At 44.2% G+C, this 22,036-nt stretch overlaps 1 protein-coding gene and 1 long non-coding RNA gene across 3 annotated transcripts in view; both read left to right on the plus strand.

Moving 5' to 3' along the window:
• Positions 1 to 158: 158 nt before the first annotated feature.
• On the plus strand, positions 159 to 3,163 carry LOC119012940. Its single transcript, XR_005072635.1, has 3 exons — positions 159 to 284; positions 438 to 565; positions 3,043 to 3,163. It is a non-coding gene; the product is annotated as an uncharacterized LOC119012940 (long non-coding RNA).
• Positions 3,164 to 6,850: 3,687 nt separating this feature from the next.
• The window catches only part of mettl24 (methyltransferase like 24), a 43,454-nt gene continuing 28,268 nt past the window's right edge, over positions 6,851 to 22,036 (plus strand). Inside the window, exon 1 of one of the 2 annotated variants that reach the window (XM_037085674.1) lies at positions 6,851 to 7,639. In XM_037085674.1, the coding sequence (XP_036941569.1) occupies positions 7,334 to 7,639 (306 nt within the window). In that variant the 5' untranslated portion in view covers positions 6,851 to 7,333. Of the gene's footprint in view, positions 7,640 to 19,558; positions 19,600 to 22,036 lie in introns of those variants that run through there. The other variant, XM_037085677.1, reaches the window with a different exon arrangement.

Below are 22,036 nucleotides of genomic sequence, written 5' to 3' on the forward strand. Positions count from 1 at the left end.
CCCCCCCCCCCTACACACACAGCAGGGAAAGCTCTCTGGAGAGAATGGTGTTCCCTGAACGTTACACGGACGAATATAAACATGTTTGTAAACATTATGAAATATTTGTTTTTGAAATTTGAGCTAGCTGCTGTGATTTCTGTACACTTGCTCCCGTCTTTGAACGCATCAGATCAAGCCTTCGAATAAGATGGATGGAACTGTTATGGCTTCCCTCTCTTGGACACAGTAGATGGGCCCTTACATCACGCATTGCAGTGAAGCAATCGCGAGTGTTTTCTCAGGTCACTATGATTGAACACCGACCAATCCAAAGCCACGGTGGTGTTACATGAGATTTATTTTCTTTAGATGAACTCCCAACATGTTAGAGGTCCATTACAGCGGCGGAGACGGGATGCAAAACTGTTTATTCCGCTGTAAATATTCTTCCACAGAGTCGACACCGGGGGCCTCTCTCACCACGGAGCCGTATTTCTAAGGTCGTAACCCCTGTCAGGGCCCAGTGGAACAAACAGCTGCCGGTGTTTACAACTCGGCTTACAAGCATAGCGATATTGAACTGGTGAGTCCATAATCGTCACCAAGTTTAACATCATTTCTTTCTTGAAACCACAGCTGCGACCAGTGACCAACAGGACTGGACAGCCATGAATAAGAATGAGAAAAGAGTAAGCAAGAGATGGCCATCACAGCGTGAACGGCTTGTTTTGTCTGACTTGTGATCCAAACGCAAAAACATTCAGCATACTATGAATCAAGACAAGGAAAAGCGGGACGTTGTTATATTTTAGAAGCTAGAACCATGAAATATTTGGCATTTGTCATGATTAAAGGAGTAGCTTTTTTTGGGGGGGGGGTTACTACTAGAATAGAATAGGTTTACATGCTGTAGTGCTGAGAAAAACACATCAGCTTTTTGTTAGCTCCTGTCTCTTTAAGGCTTCCCTTCCTGAATACCCAGTCTGCTCTGATTGGTCAGTTCCCACACGCCAGAGCCAGCACTGCGACCTGTCTCTACAAGTGGCTGTGTTGCATTTTGTGCCCTTAGTTTCACTTCTACCATGACTACAGGCATAAATTATGCAAATGTGCGACATGGCGACAAAATTAATGGTGGGACTACTGACAAGGCGTTTCAGGAGCAGCGTTTCCCGTGGGAGAGGGGAGCGCCGGTTTGCATGGACCTGGGACACTTTTCTTAAATGGCATTTTACATGCATAAGAACCTATTTCCTACACTTATTTTGTACTTGTAATTTTCGTTCACTGATAAGTAATTACTTACCAATACTTACAAATACATGACAATTCATTTTCTGCTGATCAACTTATCAATTAATCAACTGGCTCAAATCCAAATGCAGAAACTTGACACAAAATTAAACACTGGCCTGATTTGTATGTGTTTGCTTAATGTATGTGTGCACAGTTGAGGGAGAAGTTTACCAGTAGTTCTTTTCATTGTTGGTTTCAGATGTTAGACACACATCCCACATAAAGCCCACAGGCTAATTTCCTGATACAGAAGCCTCTTGAGCTTCGAGCTGACCTGTCCTGAGTCTCTGCTGCTACAAGTGCACCTATTGGAGGCTTTCGATTAATAATTGATACGTGCAGTAGTCGCGGCTGTATTGACTTACTGCACCTTGCTGTGGCTGGATCCATCAGGACTACGGCTACACACTGAATGTTTGCTTTTGCCATCGCTCGCACTCGCCATCTGCTCCGCTTACTTGTGATGGGAACAATCGCACAGTGGAGGTTTAATTAGACGCGGGTAATTTTATGCAGACAGACAAAATTATAAAACAGTGCAGGGCGCGTGGAATTAATACAAACGTGTCCTTTGCAATATTTAACGATTTAAATGTAACATTTAAACACCAACAAATCATTTACACACCGTGCAAAATGATTTTCTGATTACACGTTAATGAGACTGGTTTGATTACAGTAACAAACAAGCACTCAAAGGATCATCAGGCTTTTTATGTATGTATATAGTGTAAGCTCCCCCTTACAATATTTTGGCTTATCAGTAATTAATTAGGAGTTGGATCCATATTGTGCAAAGACCCTACCTTTAATCTCCTTCTCTCACCTCTCTCTGACCTGTCGGCTCATGTTTGCTGTACACATCCTGACTTGTTTTCAAAGGTATTGAAAGAAAGCTGATAAAACATGAGGTCATGAGTCGCTGGGGGTCAAAAGGTGCATGTCCTTGTTGAGGGGTGAACGGTTGTGCAACAAAAAGAAGAGAAAAAAAGCCCCAGATACACGGCATTATTCGGTCTGTAGTCACTGAATCAGTATGCAAGTTTTTTTCTCCCCCTCGACAAAACTTTATTACCACAAAAGTTTGTACGAGCCAGAGGAGACTGACGTTCATTCCCTGTGAGTCCTTATAGAGTTCAAACAAAATGGGCTCCCTTTAAAATTCTGAGAGTCTTGGAAGCTTTTTTTTTTTTTTTAATTCTTCACATCTTCAATTAAAGGCGCCATGCTGAATTTAAAGTTGTCCACAGATCGCCTTTCTCTCCCATGAGATTGCATCAGACATTCTAAAAGATACTTCACCGCTCTCTGTAAAATGCTGAAATGATCAAGGAACATTGTCTCACCAGTTTTTATTTAATTTTTTTGGCCAAAAGGAGTTTCCCCATAACACTGTGATTGCGTGATTTGGCGTAAAGTGAAGGACCGACCATCTCTGTATCCACAGAAACTTGTTGCTGCGATCGTGGAAATCTGAGAAGCCCCTAACGTTTGACGTGTGGCTGAAGGAATTAGGGAATCTTTTAGATTTACTGTGTCAACCAAAGAGGGATTTTTTCAGAAAATCGGGCAACCTCTCACTAGTCTAATAAAAAAAAAAGTGAAAGATGAACGATTAATCATCAGCAGGTGTCTGGAGTCTCCTTTTCATGTTGCACCAGGGTCTTCCCATAGGCCCTGGTCGGAACAGAGTCACTGCGTTTATTGTGTTGATCAATGTGTTTGCATGTTTCTTCTGTTGTCTTCCCCTATAACTTTTCACAGATGCCATGCTGTTCAGCAGTAATGTGATGAATGCAGCTCATTTTGATCCATGGGCGGAACATACAGCAAACATCTCATCAAATATATCAACCATGCATACAAATACAGAGAAAACACATTAGTGCCTTTTTTTTTTTTGCTTTTATAGAGTTTTGCATGTAAAATAGGAGAACAAATGGAATACTGTTTTCACTATCTGAAATGCGAGAAAACCCCACACGGGTTTAGTCTCACACTGGAGGAAATCTTCAAGGGTATTTTTTTCACATCATTACTAAAACATTTATTTGGAATACAACACCCCCCCCCCCCTTAATAAACTTCAGAAAACCTGTGGGAAGAGCATAAAAAAAAATGACAGCATACTCTCTAGGTGTGACTGTATCGAAACCCCATTAATAACAGTAACACACAGTTTTTGTTTGCCAGTTTACCGACTAATAAAATTCCACTTTTTGTCTATAAAATACCCTCACTGCTCCAAATTAAGTGTCTGACGTCTGAAAATATGCATCACTCTGGGTTTGAGTCTACATTCATTTCTAGATATCTGACTTTGTGTACTCTGTGTGTGTGTGTGTGTGTGTGTGTGTGCGCGTGCTCTATTTCGAGGCCCCCAGCCAAAAGCAAACACACTCCAGCGCTCACCCGCTCCTGTCACAACTGGCTGCTTCCCACCGAGCGTGGGCTTCCAGAGGGGTGGGTTTGTGTCCAGCCAGACAAAATAAGGCCTTTTTATTTTACTGGGCAGATTAGCCTATTTCAGTCTGGTTTGATCCAGCAGCGCTCAGCCTGTTGGGAAACGTGCACTGGCCACGGCGCGTAATCAGAGAGGCCTGCTTGTTTGTTTGCAAGATAAGGTCAAGTAAATCCCACCTGCCTGCACTTCTTATCTTGACTTTTTTTTTTTCTGAAGCCGAAACAGAATTTTGCTAATCTGTTAAAAAGAAAGAAAAAAAACACCTCACCTCACCTCGCCTTTTTATATAGCCTATAATCACACGTGTGTACGGCTGCTGTGCGAACCGGCGGGTTTACACATTTTCTTCTCATTGTCTTGGTGTTAATTATCAAGTCGCTCTGCCTCACTCCTTTATTCCCAGGAGGCTCAATTTACTCTTTGTCCTCACCATCCAGCACCTTTTTTTCAGTTCAGCCTGGTTATATCACAGGGAAGGTTTTTTTCATTCATCATTTGATGCCATCCAAATCAAACAGTGGCTCATTTCAAAGCAGCACATTGCTGATGGTATCAGCTAACGGTATGCCCCTGTTTGACCTCTGCGCTGCTACAACTTATTGACTTCCATTAATATTTGATTTGGTCAATATAAGTATAGAAAAATAAAATAAAATAAAATTCAAGTCAAGTCTTCAGTTTGCATCTTTTGCCCAACAAATAGTGAAAAATCCCCAAAACTCCTCATTTACTATTAAAAAATCAGGGGGTTAAAAAAAAGTGGAACTCACAAATGTTGCTTGTAAAACAACCCAAACAAAATAATTAATCGATTGTCAGAACGGTCGTTCAGTCGACCAGTCGCTGCAGCTCTGCAGCTTGAACAAGGAGGAGCCAAGCAGATCAAGTAAACACGACCTGTTCTCTCTGGAACTCATTTTGGGCCGAGGAGAGAAGAAGAAGAAGAAGAAGAAGAAGAAGAAGAAAAAGCCTGCCAGACACGAATGCATTCCATTTGGCGGTGGATTCGGGCCAAATCCCGACAAATCATTACAATATGTGTAATACAGTCAACGGAAAGGAAAAAATCTTCTGTGTTCAATTTGAAAAAAGCCACAACAGAGACGTTTTTCTTTTTCTTCTTCTTCTTTTTGCATGTGATACACAACATGTGTCTTAAAATGTGAGTCACTTTGCACATGTTGTGAGAAGAAAAAGTTGGACATATTTGTGTGGAGGATTAGCAGAAACAGGTCACTTTCAAGCACATGTTGCCACGCACTGCACCGTAAAGACATTCCCGAAGTTATCATTGCTCTGCTTCATTTCTACGTAAATCTGAGTTAACTCTTTCTTGATCCTCACACACACACACACACACACACACACACACACACACACTTATGATGTGATCCGTTCCAGATGGAGGCAATCAGAGTTCATCACTGACCACAGGATGGCAGTAGAGATCATCTCCATGAGTGGCATCTATCTCATTATAGCTCGAGGCACTAAACTTCAGCTTGTGTTAACTATATCAAGGTATTCCCATGGCAATAACTATACATGTGACCACCGGTGCATACAGGTGACAGGGACTGGTTCAGTTTATTTATTCATTTATTTACAAGAATGCTCCAAATGTGTTTTTTTGTTTTGTTTTGTTTTGTTTTTTGTTTTTGTTTTTGTTTGTTTTTGTGGCTTCTTCGTGAGTAGAAATGATGATCCTGGAACAACGTTCATTTCCACGTTCCAGGAACAAGACACCAACGCAGTGACATCAGACCAGCCCGTGGGACTGTGACAACAAAATCACACAAAAATCTTTCATGCAACACAATTTTATGGATCGAATGGTTACTGTTTTCATTTAGTAATATGTTATTTTTCTTTTTAAATAAAGATTTGTGCATCTTACATATGGCATAAGCTACTCGAATGCATCCAAACCAAGCAAAGCCAGTGTGTGGAGGGTTATTTGACTGTTTCATAATGTCCATAGTGTATACTTTCGAGTATATTTCACCCTGTCGGAGTCTCTCCAAACACATATCAGTTCCAAAAATGAGTGAATGTCTTACATTTTTATTGTCTTCTGCAAACAAAATGATTAGGAAACTGATCAGAATCAAAGACTGAGGTTCTACAACTCCAGCTCTCATGACTAGAGAAGCAGGGGAAGTCTTATTTCTACCTTGCAGAGGGCAGCAGAGAGCTTCTTACACTGACTGTCATTGATCCTGAGCAGCAGAAAGAAGGCAGCCTTATCATTATCCTGCTTTTATTTAGCCATGTCAGGACGCTCTGTGAAGCCAGGCAAATCCTGCTTTCCAATCTAAGTGGCCTGTTGCGAGTGGACGCTTTTTTTCCTCTAAATCTCCCCTCCCAAAAAATAATTTGCTTCGGCAGGCCTGATAAATGATGTTTCCTCTCTCTCGGCCTGAAAATATCAATAAACATATTTAATAAACAGGCGCACGAGGGGAGTCGGGGGCTCTGATTGTTCATTTGCACACAAACAAATTTAGATTTGGAAGTCTTCAGAGGAAAATCAATGATTAAGTTAACTTGAGGAGGCAACAAGGCCATTGTTGGATCACAAATTAATCATTTTTAGAGTCACCGCCAAGAAGAATAAATCATAGAAGTTAGTTTCAGCAAGTTGCCAGAGATTTAGAGAACTGGCTGATCGGGGCCAATAACAGGAACGCTGATTTGAGGAAACCCCTTACAGGCTCTGAGAGCAATGATCAAACAGTCTCTTATAGATGACTGTAAGATAAAACGTCTACAAGCTGATCCTTGTAATAAAACATCAGTGACAGCATGAATGTGAGCAATATTTCCCACCCTGCAGATCCAGACTCAGCCATCAGGTTCACCAAGAGAGCCAACTTGTCTCGCAGATGCTGAGAGGGGACCTGCATGGGCCCGTAGTGCAGACCCTGCCCACGTCTAGAGTTACAGAGAAACCCGAGAGTCTGCGGGGCGGGAGAGGCAAACCCTTAGGGAGGGCAACAGAGGGGTGTGTGTGTGTGTGTGTGTGTGTGTGTGTGTGTGTGTGTGTGTGTGCGTGTGATCTGAGCCTGATGCACAGAAAAGAAAGAGAGAAAATTAAATGGGCGTGTGTGTTTTGGGAGACTTGAGAGAAAGCGTGAGGAGGGAGTATCCCAAAGTTTTTCAAAGAGGGGCGGCACACATTGTTCTAGTGGAACTGTTTGCAAGAGCCCCGGTGACACACTCGCAAAACCATTCGGAGGGTTTGAGATGCAGGCGCACATATACAGGTCCGGTTTGTGAACTTGACATGCTTGTGGTTCATTAACTCGAGGCATGCCGGTCTGACTGGTGTTGTACTTTGGACCTGAGGGGAATGAGGAGAGGAGAAGAAAAGGGAAAGAGAAGAGAAGAGAAGAGAAGAGAAGAGAAGAGAAGAGAAGAGAAGAGAAGAGAAGAGAAGAGAAGAGAAGAGAAGAGAAGAGAAGAGAAAGAGTCTTTGAGGAGTAGGAGGAGGACAAGAATGGGATAGAAGAGGCAAAGGGCAAAGCAGCAGTTCTCACAGCAGTCGATATGATGGACTGAGGCTGGACAGCAGGGGGGACAAACTAGCCGATGGACATGGGCAAAGAGCGACTCACCCGGGGACTGCTGCTGCGTCTGGGCATCCTCCTCACCGCCGTGTGTGTGTGCGTTCACGTCTACCTGGAGACGGCGTGGCGGGGAGCACCTGCGGCCCTGACACAGGGACGTCCCACGCAGCCCGACAGAGCCAAGCAGGTCCCTGCAGCAGAGGCAGGGCAGCAGGACAGGAGTGTTAAGAGGAGAATCTCTTATGTTCGAACACTAAAGAAGGAAGCCAGGAAGAGGGATGAAGACCCCTCTTCGCCCTGCTGCCTGCCTCGCCGCCCGCACAGAAAGGTACGTTTAATATTCCCAGAACTTCTCGCTCCCTTAATTGCCGCGATTAGGGTTTTGTTTTTTTTGTTTTTTTATCTGATCCCGAGTCAGTGCGGCGGGGGAGACAGACAGAGCGGCTCAATGAGAGAGCTTTCACTCCATCTTCTGTGAGTCACTGGCTTAAAGCTCGGTAATCCCAGGAGAGCGATGAAGGGAGAACAGGCGGCAGAATCAATGAGCGTTCAATAAGCGCCTCAGAGAGAAAAGTCGCAGAAAGAGGGAGTTTGACGGGGCGGTCGCAAAAAAGTGCCTGCGTTTATTTCCCTTCATGATAAATATGTTTGATCCAGACAGGTGTAGGTTTCACCCCAACTGCAAATCACGCTCACACGCTCTCCCCCCACTCTGGCTGTGTTGTATCGAATCTATACAAATTCAACTTACTCTGACAAAGGAAGCATTCAGGACGCAGTGTGTGTGTGTGTATCGACGCAAACACAGCTATTCACACACATGCACACACTCCGGAGGCTTGACCCCTTGACCCGTGGAAGGGTGTGTTCGAGCGCCCGGCTTAACAAACTCCCACTTCCCCTCTTTCTGTGCCTCCTCGTGCCTTTTTATTTCCGTCGCTCTTTCGATTCACCTCCACTCTTTGCTTTGTCGTTTGATCCCTCCACCCGTCATCAATCACCCGTCTGTCTCCCCTTTTGTTTCTTCCGACAGACGCGCAGCAAATCTTCTTTCGACTCTCCCAGTCACCCCGTTTTTTAGTCTTCTCCACTCTGCTGAGCTTTGTCTTTCGTTTACTTTTGTCTTTTAAATCTTTAAGGAGCTAAACCACAAACTACAGGCTGAGGAGCAACAATGCTGACGTTTTTTTATTTAAATGACGTGAAAATCAGCACAGGGCTTATTGCGCCACGCAGAAGAGACGGGCACTCGAGTGCCCATCAGTTTTACATAGCGCCCATATGCACTCACTAGCTCCTTAACACAAAGATTTGTCACATATGATGCCCTGGAGGGGCCCTGGTGAAGATTCTGTATCATATGCACCCGCCGTTTAACTCCTCTCCTTAACACCTCTTCCCGCCTTTTATCTCGCTCTGGGTTCTCATCTCCGAGATCCCTGTTGCTCTGTCATGTTGCCTTGTACCCGAGCTCTTCGCGCTCTCATCCTCCCTCGTGCTTTTTCATCGCTCCTGTCTGTCTCAATTTAAAAACTTCAGTCTCGCCTCCCACTTCTAACCCATATTTTTCTTACTCCCCCCCCCCGTTCACACTTTCCTGCTCGCTGTGCATATTCAGTGCATCGCAGATGAAATAATGGGCTGGAAGGCAGGACTGCTGCTCTGCTAGGAAGATGACAAGGATGAGTCCAGTAACCGTGGATGAATAGCAATGGAGTTTGAGAGTCAATTCCAATAGAAGCTCGGTCATTAGAGTTCAGGTTTTTTTTGTTTGTTTGCTTTTAAATCCTTTCCCTGTTTTTCCTCAAATGCTTCCAGTGCAGCTTTGTACAGTGTTCGCACCATTCTGAGCACAGATTGATTTAAGGATGTCTGTGTTAAATCAGTGGTGTTGTTAAGAATAGCCTGAGCTGGTATTGAGGGTAGGGGAGGCCATTCTGGAGAAAGAGTCTCATTCCCAGGTCTTTAAATACAGATGCTCTAGGACAATATTGAGACCGGAATTCTAACCCAAAACATCCGTATTTGACGACCTGGTATCGCCTTCACTACCTCTAACAGCTGTGGCTGAGTGTAAATCAACCCAGTTGTGGGAATAAATGTGCAACCTGCAAACCGCTGACATGTTGAAACTGATAAATGAAATTTCTCTATGACGAAGCTTCATTTTCAATTTTATCCCATGGTTAGGTTTAGGCACAAATCGGTTGCCACAAACACAACAGAGGATGTCCCGAGTTCTCGTTTAACTGTGGGAGATGAGAGGGAGGGACACCGGGATGAAGAGCCTCTACAAGGAGTCTGTTTGTCCAGATTCTCAATCTTTCATCGCCTAATATGGGAGCTAAAGTTGAACTTGGCGGAGAGCCAGAGGTCAAAAGAGCAAACAAACAAGCACGGGCTAAAAATAAAAATCCTGATCAAATAAAATTTGCTTCGGATGGTTTCAACAGGAATGCACGCCGCCAGCGTTTATCGTGGCAATCGGGTTGCAGCGAGATATGTGAAGTTATTGTCTTCACCTTTATTTTTAACAGCAAGTGATGTATGCATCCATCTATATACTGTTGCCCCTTGTTTCTCACATTAGAACAGAACAGCTCTGAACTATAATATTTCATAATCTGTCAGTTTAGCTAAAGCCATTGCTCAAATCATCATCTGAGCCAGGGATGGAGACGTTTTCTTACTCTGTCTACTTCTAACAAATGTTGATTAGGTTTGTCAGATGTTTATAGCATTATATGTGGAGTATTTATTTGTGTCTCAATCCTGATTCAGACACAAATAAACCTCTGTAGCCATCTTGTTGACAGCTCCAACGGCGCCTGACTGCATCACTTCATTATAGTTCACTTTCCACATCACCTGGCTGACTGGCAAGGTTTTTTTTTTTTTTTTTTTTCATCAACAGCTACAAGGTGATGCAGCTTCAGAGGAGCAATAAAAGCGTCTGTGTTATCTTCGCTGCGGTTTTGAGAATGCCGGAAAGTTGAGGGATTTTGAGCTTTGGGGGCTTGTGTCTGAGCAGAATGAGGAGAAGCGTCATTTAGAAAGAAAAAAAAAAGGCAAAGCTCTTTTCAAAACTCATTCAAGAGGCTGCGGCGCAGATAGGTGACGGTGCAGACTGTTGCCGACAAATTCCCTCTCCTTTAATAATGTGTGTGTGTGTGTGTGTGTGTGTGTGTGTGTGTGTGTGAGGGAGGGAGAGAGAGAGAGAGAGAGAAAGCCTTAGGGTCGGTTTTTAGTAATAACCAATCTAAAGGAAATCTAATCTCTTAGCTGTCAGGCATCCACGTAAATACACTCTCGCGCACATGTCCTCTTTAATCATTTACCTCTTGCGGGGCTCGCTTCACCCCCGCTGGGAAAAAAAAGAAGGAGGAAGGGGATGAGTTCGTAAATTGTAGGCAGACATGAAATATGTCGGACCAAACAACGGCAGCAGTGATGAAGGGAGAAGAACGGGAGACGCAGAGACAGAGAGAGAGAGAAAGAGAGAGAAAGAGAGAGAGAAAGGCAGGAGGAGAGCAGACACGTCGTACACTGATGACTCAGCCTCCTGACTTTAGCACTACAATAAACAGATGACTGCCCTTAAGTCACAGTGATGCACACACAAACACAAACACACACACACACACACACACACACACACACACACACACACACACACACACACACACACACACACACACACACACAATCCCATTCAAACTCCAACGCATTTCTGTCTCTCGAGCCGAAAACTGAAAGCCTTTCGTAAAAGACAAGTAGCTGCCAGCAGCTAAAGAGGGCGCGTTTCACCAGAGTGACGGCTAACAGATGAGGGAAGTTGCAGTAGCTTCAGTTTTTTTTTTCTCCCAATCATCCATTCCAGCTAAAAGGTTCCGGTGGGTTTTTCTAGATATCCCGATCAAGGGTCTGGAGTGTTGTAGAGACTGTAATGTCCCCTGAGACAAACCTGACCTGATCATTCTGCCCTATATCAACAGACTTGACTGGTATCTGAGGATTGTTACCCAAGATCCTTGTGTAGTTTTAATGTCATGCAGGTTCCTGCTTCCCATCTCAGAGCCTTCAAGACGCTGAGACGTGTGGCCGATATAATGAAGTGACACTGAGTGACCTAAGTGTCTCATTATTCCTCGTATACAGTCAAGCAACTTTGGAGTGGGAAACTTTCCTCTGTGGTGAAAGCCGTCTTGGAGGAGGATATTGGTGCTGCAGTAACAGCGGCAATCAAGACGGGGGCTTTTTCTTAAATTTGAGACAGCATGTTCACTGAAGTCCAACTGCTTCCAATCAAGAACTTTTAAATTCCCTGACGGCCCGCTCCCCTGGAGCAACTCAAGTATTTCTTTTCTTTTCTACTTTTCCGAAGGTGATACGTTTAGCAGCTCGGAGGTAATTTTTGCCTGAATCGCTCCTCCCGTCACCTATTGAAAGCAGCTCAACACAAACACCTTTGAATCAGTGTAAAACTGAATTATTAACTCTAAGCTGCTACTATGTATCCACATCCACGCCCATGGCAGCCCACTTCAGTCTGAACGCGCAGTGCCTTGAGCGCCGCACAGCTCCTCTACAGGAACTCCGGCATCACTCTGAGATTTCAGGCCAGTTGTCACTCACATGTCACACACACTCAAGCTCAAAGCCCGTCGGCAGGCAGCGCGCAGATCACAACGTGGGAGCAAAGTGGAATCCTGCGCACTTTCAGACAGGCCTCCCAGTTTGAGAAGACCTCATAACACGAAACACAAAGACAGCCCGCTGGAATGATCATCCAGCGGTGCGGAGATGACGAAAAAGGTGGTCCGTGCAAACAGTAGCAGCCATACAGGGGGAGACAGCAAGTATTTGAAGAAATGACTGATGTTTATCATCTTGATAGGACTGGTGTTATATAAATACTGCGAGTCAACTCTAAAAAGCGACTTGATACTTTTGACTCTGTTAATTGAATACGCCGAAAATCAGCGATAAAACTGAGAATCGTACACTTTAATTCAATCATTTCTTTTAATTAGATGGGACTCGAGTTCATTTATCCGCGAGGCAACTATTAATTACTTTAGTTCAAATAAGCATCAGTTTGATTTCCAAATGAATACTTGAATACTTGCTCCTGAACGTTAATTAGTCCAGTGCTGGGATAAGGCGGGAACAGAAAAAAAGGGCCACTTTGTGCCGTCTGCGCCGAACACTGCCAGCCACTTCTTTGGCCCCCGGTGGAATTTATAATGCAGAAACCCAGTGACCCTGCTCACAACGAAGAAAAGCTGAGCGACTTTGGATCAACAGAGGGAGAGAAATACAGAGAGAGAGAGAGAGAGAGAGAGAGAGAGGGGGGGGGGGGGGGGGCTTTTGCAAAAGAATGAGAGAGGGCTGACTTCTGTAATCCCAAAGGTGTGACTGGAGTCAGTTCTCAGGCATCTTTAACCTCCAGCCGGGGCATCTGGGGAACGAGGGAGTCACAAGGAATCAATGGCTGGGAAGCTGACATGTCACCTGGGTCACACTCCAGTCCAGTCCAGTCCAGAAATTCCATCCACTGAAAAAAGTGCCAAGTGCTGTACACACACACATATTTTTGAAGTGGCATTATTTTTTTTTAAAGGCAAACTATGCAGGATGTGTCATTTGCTGTTAGAGAGATAGTTGTTTGTTGGGTTGTGAAGTACTGATGCTTTTGGTTGGCCTCCCTATCCAAAGTGTCAGTATTTGTCATTGATGTTTTTTTTCCTCAGAAGATCCTATGAAGGATACCTTTTAAGCAAAAATGTAGACATAAAGAGAGCTGGAGATGCAGCTGTAAACCTGTATTGGTACAAATGATTACTTCAGAGCTTAAGAAATGGCTTAACCCTTTGGGAAATATGACATCAGATGAATGACAAAATGTCTGTCCGTTAAAAAAGAAGCAACAGTCAGCCACTAAAAATTCTGGGGTGGCCAACAAAAAATGGGGGACGGGGGAGCTCCGGGGTCCGACGTCTAATTTTGATCATGTTTTCATTTTTAATTTATAGTGAATAAATAGTTCCCTAAATAGCATATCTACAGTACTCATTACTGACAAGCATGTTGCATGCATATGGAACTCGGAAAGGGGTGAGGCGGTCACAATGGCGGCACCACCCGCTACAGCCAGGAGATAGTGAGCTTAGCTTAGCACAAAGACTGGAAACGAAGGGGAAATGGCTACACTGAAGCAACATGATTAACTTTTACTTTAGGATCCCAGGCGCCTTGAACGCAGCGTAGATGAAATAAAGTTCATGTGTTTAGACAGACGAGCCCTTGGAGTTCCTACATCTTTTTTGGATCGTACGACTGCAGTGACTTGGCGTTACTCTTTGTTTGCACGCCAACCACCCATGAGAAGTAAACAGCTCTTGCAGGCTCACAGCTTTGCTTGCTCAACGCGAGATTAGTGTTCCCAAGTCCAAACAAAGAAAACAGGCCAGCTTTTTTGCCAAGTTATGGGGTGATGAAGCACAAAGGGGCCTTTTAGATAATCAGTCACTCCTATAACCAAGGAAGTGCCATAATTAAGGGTTTATATATGTTTCTACACAAGAGCTGAGAGGATTATTACTGCTTTTATTGTGTCATCAGTGGGAACATTATAGATCCCAATCAAACCCTTTTATTCAAAACTTAGATAAAAGTCAGAGGGGAGAGTTCAGACCTGTAAGCTTGCGATCCAAGCATTTACACACGGATCTGCGCGAAAGCCGCCTCGGACAAGATGATCGAAACCACATGTCGCAGTGGGAAAACAGAGGCCACTCAATGCACTTTATGTTAGTGACTTAATAAACAGTGGGTCTGTTGTGCGCGCCAACTGTATCAGACAAAGAGGTCCCACTGGAGGGAGGAAAAATCAGTGTCAAACTGTCAAGTCCAGAGTCACGATCGCACAATACTCCCCTCAGACACGGACGCCTTGTCTGGAAACATTCCTCAAAGTTCTCAGCCTCCCTCCCGGCTGATATGAATGAGTGCATTGACCTCTGAAAAGAGACGCCCTCGCTTCCATCTCTTGCCATGCACTGCGCTCCCATCCGCAGATCGTGACTACCTGCTTCCTGCGAACAGCGTTTTGTTTCTCCACCCTTCAAAATAAAAAGGCCTGAGGTTTGTTTGTGTAGCAGGAACCCCATTTGTGTACTTGTTGCTGTGCTCAGCCTTGCTTAAAAACCCAGTTTTGGAAAGACCATTTTTCTGCATCTTCATCTCTAACACTCGCTTTTGTTTTTGATAGCTGACGCTGAAAAGATAATGAGGCTGGAAAACATATGGAGGGGAGGGGAGATGAAATTAGGAACACAAGCTGAGTGATTACGGAGATGCAACTGCTCAGTAATAATGCTGGCAGGACTCTAATCTCACAAAACAACCATGAACGCAGTCAATTATGCCAAGCCAGGGCTAGAAATATACCCCCCCCCCCCGCGCTGCCATTTCTTAAAGTTTCTCTCATCTTTTATATTCGGTAATCATTCATGTGTTCGAAACAAACAGACAAATTGGTGGCCAAGAAAAGGAAAGTACTGTGATGAGCGGAGAGAGAGAGAGAGAGAGAGAGAGAGAGAGAGAGAGAATAAACACTAGCCTCTGACCGTCTCGCTTGTCACTCTCTCTGTTTTTTCTCCATCTCAGGAAGTAAATGTCATATGGTGCTCAGCGTGCTCCCTCTGCTCCTCGCAACTAGACATCAAACACAGATCTCGGATCTGGGATGAAGTCCAGGAAGACAGGCGCACGATTGCACAGATAGACTCGCACACTGAGACACACACACACACACACACACACACACAGGTTTTAACTGCAAGCCTGCTAACAATAAGACCCCATCTGTCTGCTGTGACTCTGGCCAACAAGCCCTGATTCAACCCCGACACGATCAAAATAGACAGCAATGCATCTAAAGCCGTGTCCGTCACCTTGGAGAGAAGTGGTCTCTTTTTTTCACAACCACTTCAGTTGATGTTGTGATGAACAGGAGCATTCATGTGTGTGTTTGTGTGTGACGGAAAAAGATGTTGCCTTTTTCTGCTAAAAGCAGCTGTTAGTGGTGCCGAGAGCTGACTGGAAACCACACACAACCGATGGAAATCTATCAAACAAAGCCACACACAGCTGCCTTATCTTTTAAACCCCCCCATAATCTATGTAGGCCATTAACAACAGCAATTTCCGACTTGGACTTTTGAATGACATCATCTCTGCGGCAAAGCTACACGGATACGTGTGTAACTGTGGCTCCCTCAGCAACATGCATACCACGTATCTGTAACACCTTGTTTTATTTGAGGGCTGCAATCTGCACAGCCCAGAGGCTAAAGATAAAGATGCAGACAGAGCCTTCCGTCCGTATTTATTTCTGCATGTTCTCATAAAAGCTTATGGACACAGACTAACTGTGCAGCAGCGGTTGATGTAGGCGGGGGGGTTGTAGCCAGTAGGTTAGGTGAGACACGACCCCAGGACAAGAGGAAGAAGTTTTAAAAGTCGGTGCTCTGGACGGTGGTGAGGGAAAAGCCGAGGCCGGTATGAGACCGATTTGACTCTGAGCTGCGTACTGCAGTGATTATTTTGCCGATGTATCTTTTTTGGGATCTAAAGGGAGCATAACTGAGCCTTTACGCCTCGTTTCCACACTCATTGGTAATTATGGACATCCTGTTTTACGCAAGGAAATGTATTTCTTTGCCAGGGGATAAAAAATGCCACAGTAAACCCATTAGCTAAATATGCCATAAAACCTCACACTTACAAAGAAATGTAGGCTACCTGGAGCTGTGTGCATCAATCTCTTAGCTAGCTGTTTTTTTATGCTAACGTATCTATTTCGAGACAGAAATAGCACTAGTGATGCTAGCGACAAATATGTGGGGAGAAAGGCTTGCCAGACATGTAGCCAGTTTTTAGAAAAGCTTTGTTCAAGGACTATGAACCACTGTGCACTAGATGTTACACGGCTAGCATGCGACACGTTAGCTAAATGTGCCATCAAAATTTTCACTGAGAATAAAAATGTCCGCTACATATTCATTAATCTGTTTGCTAGCTAATTTGTTTGTTTTGCTTACGTAGCCATTTTGTGACAGACAAAGGACTAGTTATGCTTGTGAAAAATAAAAAGAGATGTTTAGTTTAAAGACGTACAAACCACCGCCCATGCACACTGTTGGCTATGTTACACAGCTAGCATGCCATCCACGTTAGCTAAATGTGCCATCAAACTTTTCACAAGTGTCTAAATAGGGCTGTTTTACATTCATATATCCGCTAGTCAATTCATTGTTATGCTAACTTCCTGTGGTAGGAAATCTGTCACAATATTCTGACCATTCCTGAAGGGGTGAATGGACATCCACTTGACTGGCATACATACACAGAGCAATTTGGAAACTAGACTTTACAATAAAATGTCCCCCATCCCACAGTTGTGCATAAATGGCTGTTTTTGTTTACCATCTCCATTCAATATAGACATTATTGGTAGCAGCGTCAATAAACAGCTGGGAGCTGGTTATTTTGTGCCACTGAAAGGAGCAGTGCGGATAGCTTTGCATTTATTTTTTACTTCATTTAGTTTTTTTGGGGGGGGTGGGGGTTGGCCTTGCCACTTGAAGGAAACTATCTCGTCCCTTTACACCGCCATTATCTGATGATTTTGTTTCGTTCAACTCACAAAGCATCCTCTTATCTGTCATTTAGCGCCCTCTCACACTACTCCTTATTAAACTGAAAGGCGGCAGAAGACTGATAAGGTGTGCAGTACAGCACATTGAGAGGAGGGGGAAATCAGGGAAAATGCAACTCTGCACTGGTTAGACGGTTAAGAGCCGCTCGCGGATCAGGTGTGATTTAAGCTCGATGGACACAAAGTGAGGCTGCCATGTAGGCAACGGCACTAATTGCTGAGTGCAAGTGGGCGCGTGCGTGTCGATCAGCTTTGATTTACGGCGCTCAGGCAGATAGCGCTACTGCCAAGTAGTCTGCAGAATGAGTCTGCCTGTGTGTGTGTGTGTGTGTGTGTGTGTGTGTGTGTGTGGTGTAATGTAGCACATTGTGTGGAGCGTGCACCAATGTCTCAAAAAATATTAAAAGGTTAATTCAACAGCAGAAGAGAACAAAAAGAAAACATTTCTGAGATAATGTCAGTTGTATTCCAACGCTCTCTCTTTCTCATCTCATGCATGCGCTCGCACACACGCACACACACACACACACACACGCGCGCGCATCGTCTCTCATACAGAAAATGCATCCCAGATGTTTTGTCCGGCTTCTCATTCTACGGAAAACCAGTGCAGGGACGAGAACAATCTCTTCATCCTCCATCTGTGCTTCCACCTTTCAGCGCCTCCTTCTCTCCCACCCCCTGTTCATATATCTCTCCACTCTTCCACAGGCTTTCTTTACAGCATTACTCCATCTCTGAGGCCAAGGCAAAACTCTTCTGAGATTACCGCCTTTATTAAAAAAGATCAGCGTAATCCTCTGCTTTAATTCTGTTATACACACCCCCCCCTCTGTCTCTCACTGTACTCCAGCTCACTGGCAGTCAGCTGGGATTGTCCGGTGAGCCAGAGGGATGGAACTGACACTGCAGGAAGTGGAGGCAGCTGGGTCAGGTCCGCATCTCCCAGATCAGTCAGAATGATAGAGCTTAGCGAGGCTGATTCCTTCTGATCATTGGATCACGCGGGTCAAGTATCAGTTCATAAATGCGTTGAGGCAATGCTGATGACATAATATGCATTCAACATACGGAAGACCTATGAAAGCTCAGAGCAATCTCCAGAATAGACGTTATCTCGTTTCTGCAAACCACGTACACATTGTGAGGTTACATTTCATATGCTGCAACCTTCGACTGCCCCATGTTAAGTTTTCGGTTTTATGCTGTGACAGCACTGTGTTCATGGTCTGGTTAGCTTTTCGCCACAGAAGGATCACCTGGTTCTGGCGCCACAAACACGGCTAAAATCGTCGCAACGTCTCATTAAAAACACCCCGTTTGTAGCTGCTAATTGTCCCAATGTTTCTGCAAATGTATCCACTTTGGTCACCACAAATAGGGCTGGAAATCATCACAACGTTTCATTAAAAAATACATACTTTTCAGCTGCAAATTGTCCCAACGTTTTGTCAAATACATCCACTTTTCCTGCTACTAATACCCGGGGGAAATGTCCTGATGCTGCTTTTAAAATATCCGGTGGTTTAGCACTTATAAGTGCTGAAACCCCTTCATGAACAGTGGTCAGTGTCATATGTCATATATATAGTGTGTAATCCGTGTGTGGAATGACATGTACCATAGAACCATACAATGTTACGTTTGCAGAAACCAACATTTTTTTTTCCCCTGTGACCCGGTTGGATAGCTTTCACTTTTTTGCAGCAGGGAAACAATTTGGATCAACAGGTCTGAACTGACCATTGGATCAAATCTCATGAGCCTCTTCAAAGGATAAGAATAATGATATTCTATATTTCCCTTATTGTCAACAAATCCCAGAATAAGACCCAGGCCGACAATGATTTAATCCCACTAATAGATATTCTTTGTGTTGCGAAAACCTGATATAGCGTATTCCACCGGGCACCATTGTTGTGCAAAAAAACTGTTAAAACACATAAATTAACCAAACTGTTGCACTGGGTAACCTGCTCCTTCATTACGATGAACGTGGACACTGTGGTATAATGTGTGCCGATGCTATTCCGTGTCCGTTAACACTCATCGGTGTACCAAATAAGTCCCGAACAAATAACACTATTTCCTCCAGTTTGACTGACATTTGCTAAAGTGCTCTGCTGCTTGAGGAGATTGCAGATCCTCCCATTTAGGGGATTGAAACTACTGTATGCATGTGAGCCTCCTAATAGATGAACAACTTCAGTAGGGACAAACGCTGCCAGGCTGACTTGTTGGAAAGTGTTTCGGAGACAGAAAAACGCATTCTTCTCTTCTGCCTTTTCATGGTTGACAGTCAGGAAAATAAAAGTGCAAGAGCAACAGGCTCTGTATCCTTTAATGGTGTGTGTGGGTGGTGAGAAAATTGAGACTGTTTGTGGAGAGAGTTTCTCCTTTCCATCTCAGGGAGCTAACTTCAAACCACTGGTCAATGGCGGCAAGTGCCTCATTTCATCTTTCAAAGGAAATACGAAGAGGGAATGTGCTCTGATCTGCAGGAGGAGGTGATACAGTTTACATCTCCGTACGCAGCAAGAGCTTAAACACTCTGGGAGACCATGGTGAGTGACTGTCATTGCAGTCATCTAAGTATTAAGTAGGTTTTCTTTTACTCTTTTCAAGCATTTGATGAAGGTAAAACAGTGAATTCAAGTCATTTCATTATGAAAAACGACTGATTTCTTTCTTTTGTCTTCACTATAATAATAGCATTTTGTTGCTGATATATGCTATATGGCACCAAATCTCAAGATCCACAACATCTCTCTAATCTTTTCTCCCTGGATTGCATTAGAACGGGCCTTTGGAGCACAGCCACTAGAAACCAGAGGGAGTCTTAATGTGAATCAACTGCCAGCTGTTTCATTAAACCGCTATCTGCCCACTTGTCCGGCCCGCGTCCTGACCTCCGTCTGGCAAAGAGGCACAGTTGACTTTTGACACGAGCTGTCGGGGGAAACACAGCCTGTCAAAGAACACTTCCTAGCTTCAACACGATCCATAGTTCCAAACATGCAATCAAACTGAAGGCTTTGACCTCTGAACCAGCACAGCTTGGCGGTATTTCTCCGAAGCACCTGGACACCCGGTGTGAGCGATCACATAAACCTAAGCAGCGTGTCTGACAGTCTGGCTGTTTACAGAGCGACTGACTTGGCAGCGCTCCTTCTTTCACCTTGGGGTTTTCAAATTGGGCGGTTCAACTGTGGCATCTGATACACCACTGGCAATTTGTTTACCCGAGCACCGATCGTGCCGTGCCCTCTCGGACATCGATCCTCGCTTATTGACTTTGTTTATTCTTGGTGCAAAATCCACACACAGCTGTAGAGCAGTGAGGTGTACGTCTGTACTCGAGTCTACCCCCCCCGCCATCTCCACCTCCTACATCTCCTTTCTTCTCACCCGCCTTCATTGTTCTGGCAGACAGTCTTGTTTTATCCAGTCATCTCTTGCTCACCCATCCATCCTTTTTCTCCCCGGGGGATTATTCATGCTCGGCCTGGCTGCTAACACCTCTCTCGCACCAAGCTGAGAGGCGCAGATCCACCGACAAGCCCCAGCTCGATAGAGACATGCAGGCCATACAGAAAAGGCCCGTAACAGAGCGGTCAGAGAAAAGGGGTGAGGACGTTATAAAAACATCCTTATTTTTTTTTCATATCCTTATATAATAAAATGAGAAGTGAGGGAGATATCAGCCTTCCCTTGAACGTGACAAATGAGACTGCCCACCACAAGGTCTGTGGATTATCCTGAGTAACTGTGTCGTGACATTCCTGTTGAGTTTTTTCCAGACTTCTTTCTTGCCGCTTTGAGTACCACGAGCTAGAGTGTTGTCTAGTTCCAGCGTATTCGAAAGAGGGCCAACATCTCTGCTATCGATATCCTCAAAACTTAGCCGAAACAACCTCGCCGGATGGTCACAGAATTCGATGAAGCACTCCGCTGACAGTTCATCTGCTCTCACGGATCACATTTCAGCCGACTCTTCAGCCCATGTCAATGCTCACCACCTCGCACAAACCCCTTTTCTCAAAACGTCAAACCAACATGTGAGGTTCACGGTTATCTCCAGCAACTTTTTGAAGACTTCGGTTCGACCTCGGCTCTCAGTTCAAAGACTTGAAAGGCGCCGTTTTGTCTTCTGACTTAAGCTTCACTCGGCGCTCACGGGAAAACACTACGGGGTGAAAATACGTAACCAATAGATATCACAGAGACTTCTCCAGGTGATTGCTTTTTGTTTGTTTGTTTGAAAAGTTCATTCAAGTTTACTGAGTCCCATCATATGCACCTGATATGACTGATATCAGTCTATTCTAGTCTATCAGTCTACCAAGCCCATAGATATGGGTTAGTAGCAGCCTACTGCATCTCATGATAGGGTCGGGAGGCCGTTATCGTCCAGTTGGCTTATCAATGATGGGAATACAAGAAGTCTCCACTTCAGGTACGAGAATTGTTCAACTCACCGGTAAAGAGCAGATCAGCTGATAAACATCTGTAACTATGAATTAATTTGTATAAAAATATGGCAGATGAAGCCAGGTTCTAAATCTTTGTTTTATTTTATTGACATATTAGAATCAAGGTTTTGCAGATGGAATTTTGGATATTCCTTTTTTTTTTTATCACTCCATAAATGATTAAATGCCCCTCAACACCCACCAGAAAACAGTTTTTGCAATGCTTTTAGGAATCAAAACATATAAACCAGTTTATGAATGTTATATGAAAACACCCCTGTTAAAACCTTCAGAATATATGCAGAGAGTTAAATATGCAAACAAAGCCATCAGATTGAATAAGCACCAATTTGCAGACATGTTCAGATCAGAAATCTGCACTAAAGCAACATCAGAGTGTGTATTTTGGATGTTGTCTTTCCGCTAGTTTGAAAAAAAAAAAAAAAAGTGTTACGATTTAAGGCAAAAATATAGTGCGGACCCAAAGGCAAAACACTAAAGGGAGGCAGGGTAGAGAGCAAAAGCTTTA

This window comes from Acanthopagrus latus, chromosome 22 (genome assembly GCF_904848185.1).
Source record: "Acanthopagrus latus isolate v.2019 chromosome 22, fAcaLat1.1, whole genome shotgun sequence".
In the NCBI taxonomy this organism is placed as follows: domain Eukaryota; kingdom Metazoa; phylum Chordata; class Actinopteri; order Spariformes; family Sparidae; genus Acanthopagrus; species Acanthopagrus latus.